Raw genomic sequence first — 5059 nt, 5'->3', positions numbered from 1 at the left:
GACTTCAGTGTGATTTTTTTATTCAACGAATGATGTCATTATGCTGTATATAACAACTGCTTGTTTTAGACAACTTTTATATGAAATAAATCCTTTTAACCGTGGATGATTTTTAATAAGCGACAAGAAATAATGTGGTTAAATAACTCCTTCAATACTATTCAAAGTATTTGTCACAAAGGGCATGTTGGGCATGTCATGTTGTTTATCATGGCTGTCGTGGCCAATTGTCTAATGAATAAAAAACAAACATAAATGAAAGGGCCACTGACGCACCATGGGGTTTTGCTTTTAACAGGCAAGATAATGCATTTTCTATACAGGATTCGCAGATGATACTTAGCTTTTATCGACTGACCATACTCCAATAAACAAATATAAATGTCTGGATGAACCAGAACCTTATTGTGTCAAATAAAAACAAACTCAGATCACTGTCTTTCTGAAGAAGAACGGCCTAAAAGTGGAGGTGATTAGCAAACACAATGTACCATTGGAACACTGGAGTGATGGAAATGGGCCTCTATACACCTATGTAGATATTTCATTAAAAACCAGACGTTTCCACCTAGAATAGTAATTTACCAGATTAACAATGTATAAAGTTTATTTCTGATTAATGTAATGTTATCTTCATTTAAAATCAGTGCTTTCCTTTGAAAATAAGGGCATTTCTAAACTTTTGAACGGTAGTGTATGTGTATGTACAATGAGAGCTGCGTGAGGCAAATTCCATGTATGTGTAAACACACATGGCCAGGCCAATAAAGCTGAATCTGATCCTGATGTATCTAACCTGTCTGTGTAAATGAACCTGCCTTGCCTGGCATTGGCTGATACATCTGATGTCGTCACTGTCGAAGTGCACCAATCACAACGGGTCCCAGCGCTGTCAGCCAATAGGGAGCCGTCAACGGTGCAACGTTTGTCCTTGCTGTTTCACGACACACCAGGAAGCGCACGAGCTGCGCCGTTATTCTATTGTTGACGTTGTAACTGCTCCTAAACTTGGGACAGCATTGTCAGCCCACTGAGGTCAACTTTGACTCCATGGTGTCGCTGTCATGGCTGGAGCTTGTGAGCAGCGCTGCACCGTCACAGGGCGACACTGTGGCGCTGCTCGTGTTCCTGCTCGTGCTTTGTTTACTTTATGTTCGTCAGAAACGACGGGACCTCGCAAACATCCCGCCAGGACCGACGCCGTGGCCGCTAGTCGGCAACTTCGGCTTCTTCCTCGTCCCCTCTTCCATCCGGCAGAGGTTTGGACAGAAATGTGACAGCGCCGACAAAAACTCGATGGTTGCTTTGACGGAACGAGCCGAAGTTTATGGAAACATATTCAGCATTTTTGTAGGGAGCCAGTTGACGGTGGTGCTGAACGGATACGAGATGGTCAAGGATGCGCTTTCAAACCACCCCGAGGTGTTCTCCGACAGACCGGATATCCCCGCTGTCACCATCATGACCAAACGCAAAGGTAAACTGTTTTAGTCCAGGAATGATGTATTGATTCTCAGCTTCTTCATGTTGATGGATAAAAAGCTAATTTATTAGATACATTGAGCTAGAATACATGGTGTAACTATGGTGTAATAAGACAGGAGTAATAGTAGTTTAATAATAGGAGCCTACTGACATCTCTACATACTTAATTTTTAAAGACACTTGTCACTTTCAAATTACACTTGTTCAAAGTCCAGTCATCTGTTTTGTTTGTGCACTTTATTTTAATTGTATATTCTATTGTTAATGTATTTATGCTCCTATTTCTTGCTTATTGTTTAATGTTATACACCACCCGCCATGACAAATTTCTTGTTTGTGAAATCATACGTCTCATGGGTCTGATTCTGACAATTGTAACTAGATATTAAAAGGCAGTGTTGTATTGAGTTTGATGAGTCTGGAAGAAACTAACAACATATGTATAACATGTTTTTTTTTCTGGTTAAATTGAACTTTAGGAATAGTCTTTGCACCTTATGGCCCAGTGTGGAGAAAGCAGCGCAAGTTTTGCCACACCACCCTCCGCAACTTTGGCCTGGGGAAACTGAGCTTGGAGCCTTGCATCCAGGAAGGCCTGGCTACCGTCAAGACGGAGCTGCTGCAGCTGAGTAGGACGTCTGCTGCCACCGGCGTGGACCTGGCACCGCTAATTAGCCACGCAGTGTCAAACGTCATCTGCTCGCTGATCCTGGGACAGCGTTTCCACCACGAGGACCGCGAGTTCCGCAACCTGCTGGACCTGATGGATCGTGGGCTGGAGATCTGCGTGAACAGCCCCGCGGTGCTCATCAACATCTTCCCACTGCTGTACTACTTGCCTTTTGGGGTGTTCAAGGAGTTGCGTCAGGTGGAAGGAGACATCACAGCATTTCTGAAGAAGATTATTGTCAAGCATCGGGAAACCTTAGACCCGGACCACCCGAGGGATCTAGTGGACATGTACTTGATGGAGATGTCTGCTCAGCAAGCTGCTGGAGAGAAGAACAGCAGCTTTACAGAAGACTATCTCTTTTATATAATAGGAGATCTCTTCATTGCCGGCACTGACACCACCGCAAACTCAGTTTTGTGGATTCTGCTCTACATGGTCCTCCACCCTGATATCCAAGGTACAAGTAGCACAAGTCCTTTTCAGACCGCTTATATTACCTTGTGAAATGATGTGTAGTTTTCTTGTGTAAAAGTAACTTCCAAAATTGCTGTGGAGCTATGTCCAATTGGATTCTGTCCAATTTGGATAAAGTTCTCAAGTACAAAAGCAATGATCACTTTCTAGGGGTCAACAAGAAAATGACCTCGGCTCAAAGTTCTCCTGGCAGATTTCCAATGGAACTTTTGCACAATTTCCATAATGAATTTAGAGTAGAACAACTAATGTTATGCACACAAATCATAATTAAAGATATTTTACTACATTTGAGATAAAATGTATTCATGATTTCAAAACCATAAATAATTAAATGGTTAAAAATATAGTTTTTAGTTATACAAGATTGTAGAGGTTCAATATTTGTAGATACTGTTTTTCTTGTAGAATCGTATGTGAAATGTTTCTTTAGGAGTATAGAAATCACATATATTATTATTTCTACTTAAAGTGAAACTCCTTTGGTGGTTTTTGTCATCTGCTGCGGGAACCCCCACCTCGGAACACTTCCTGATTTAAGGACAACAAAATGTTTGATTGTTCATTTAACCACTTCTCCAACTATTGCACAACAACATTGTTATAAAACTTAACTTTTTTTAAATGTATTCTTTGCAAAGAAGGAGCAGAGCCAGCGATACAATGTGTTACTTCACTAATTGCATATCAAAGTCTGCTCGCCGCTCGTTCTGAGAGTTACCTCTTAAACACACAATCACAGAAGGTCTCATAACGTCTTGCACTGATCATGAACCTTCCTCCCATCATCCCATAGACACGTTGTTAAGCCTTAAGAACAACAATGATGTGTTTTGTCTTCAGTCCAAAACATACACATATATCAGATCGCTTGACTCCAAAACTGAGCTTTCTGTATCGAAGTCATCGGTCATGAGACAGTATACAATTAGAGGAAATACGTTTTTTTTCTCAACAGACATTGACCGTCACATCAAAGCATGCATCTTTCTAGCACTTCGAACTGGCCGAAGTGCCCCAAAGCCATAACTTTATTGTACTTAAAAGCGGACTTCATTAATCATTCAAGAATTACTTGCTCAAGGTTTTTTCGCGTTGTTTGGATTTCAGACAAGGTCCAGATGGAGATCGATGAAGTGGTGGGCACACAGCGGATCCCGTCTTTGACTGACAAGGGAAGTTTGCCTTTTACTGAAGCCACCATCATGGAGGTGCAGAGACTGACTGTCGCGGTCCCTCTGGCTATTCCTCACATGGCCTCCGAGACAACAGGTAAAGCATGAATCCTCTGCTAACAATCAACTGGTCATGTTTCCGAGTCTGAGATAGTGATTGCATCTCAGGGATAACACAAAATATTTACAGAGCTAAATTAAGTTCACATCTGATTTGCTAAAGTGATGGCTTTTTAGTGTGTTTTCCCTCTTTTCTTTCCAGAGTTCAGAGGCTACACTATTCCGAAAGGAACAGTTATCGTGCCCAACCTGTGGTCTGTCCATAGAGACCCAACAGTATGGGACGAGCCCGACAGTTTCAACCCAGCACGCTTCTTGGACGAGGAGGGAAAGTTACTCAGGAAAGAGTGCTTCATACCATTCGGGATTGGTAAACTATTCCTGCCTTGTTTCTGCCAAAAGAATCACTGATCTATGAATGCATCTTAATTGTCCGTGCCCCATGTGCTAATGATTAATCCCCTATCTTTCAGGTCGCAGGGTGTGCATGGGTGAACAGCTGGCAAAGATGGAGCTGTTCCTGACGGTTACCAGTTTACTGCAGGCCTTCAGATTCAATCTGCCAGAGGGAACGCCTCCTCCTACGCTGAACGGACGATTCGGCCTGACGCTGGCTCCCTGCCCATACAATGTGTGTGTGAGCCCTCGGAGATGAAAGACTGGAATATTTGGTTCCAACCGATTCTCTAAGTAAAATACATTTACCAACAATAGTAAACAAGACAGTATAAACAGTCCATGATAGGATTTTTTTTTATTTTTTTTTATTGGAATGTAGCTTATTTGGCTATCCATCCATCCATTTTTTAGCTATTTATCCGGGGTCGGGTCGCTTGTCCCAGCAGGCCGACCCAGTCTTCCCTCTCACCCGCTACACTTTTTCAGCTCATTGTAGGGGACCATGAGGCGTTCCCAGGCCAGCCGCTAGATATAATCCCTCTAGTATGTCTTGGTTCTTTTTTACATTTTTTTATTTTATTTTGGTATCATATTTTCTTATATCCACACACTTGATAATCAAGTAATAAGTAAGGCCAGTTGTATGATCCATGCCACTGAGAGATTAGCACACATGTTTAATAGGGCAATGGATCTTAAATGGTGGTACATGTACCCCTGGGGGTACGTGAAGGCACTCCAAGGGGGTACGTGAGATTTTAAATATATATATATATATATATATATATATATA

General features: G+C 42.0%; 1 protein-coding gene across 1 annotated transcript; it reads left to right on the top strand.

Moving 5' to 3' along the window:
- Nucleotides 1-979: 979 nt before the first annotated feature.
- Nucleotides 980-5059, top strand: cyp2u1 (cytochrome P450, family 2, subfamily U, polypeptide 1). Its single transcript, XM_068588626.1, has 5 exons — nt 980-1477; nt 1965-2615; nt 3743-3904; nt 4070-4237; nt 4341-5059. The coding sequence occupies exons 1-5, from the start codon at nt 1051-1053 to the stop codon at nt 4520-4522; spliced, it is 1590 nt and encodes a 529-aa protein (XP_068444727.1). The 5' UTR covers nt 980-1050; the 3' UTR covers nt 4523-5059.

This window comes from Clinocottus analis, unplaced genomic scaffold, assembly GCF_023055335.1.
Source record: "Clinocottus analis isolate CAN_PGR_092001 unplaced genomic scaffold, fCliAna1.0.p SCAF_22, whole genome shotgun sequence".
NCBI lineage: Eukaryota > Metazoa > Chordata > Actinopteri > Perciformes > Cottidae > Clinocottus > Clinocottus analis.
The sequence above is the reverse complement of the archived record's forward strand: the minus strand, read 5'-3'. Positions and strand labels throughout refer to the sequence as shown.

Excerpts from the sequence above, each read along its gene's own strand:
- cyp2u1 (XM_068588626.1), top strand. The coding sequence starts at position 1,051 with ATGGTGTCGCTGTCATGGCTGGAGCTTGTGAGCAGCGCTGCACCGTCA. Across the intron at positions 1,478-1,964 it reads CATCATGACCAAACGCAAAG|GAATAGTCTTTGCACCTTAT; the intron begins GTAAACTGTTTT and ends ATTGAACTTTAG. Across the intron at positions 4,238-4,340 it reads CTTCATACCATTCGGGATTG|GTCGCAGGGTGTGCATGGGT; the intron begins GTAAACTATTCC and ends CCTATCTTTCAG.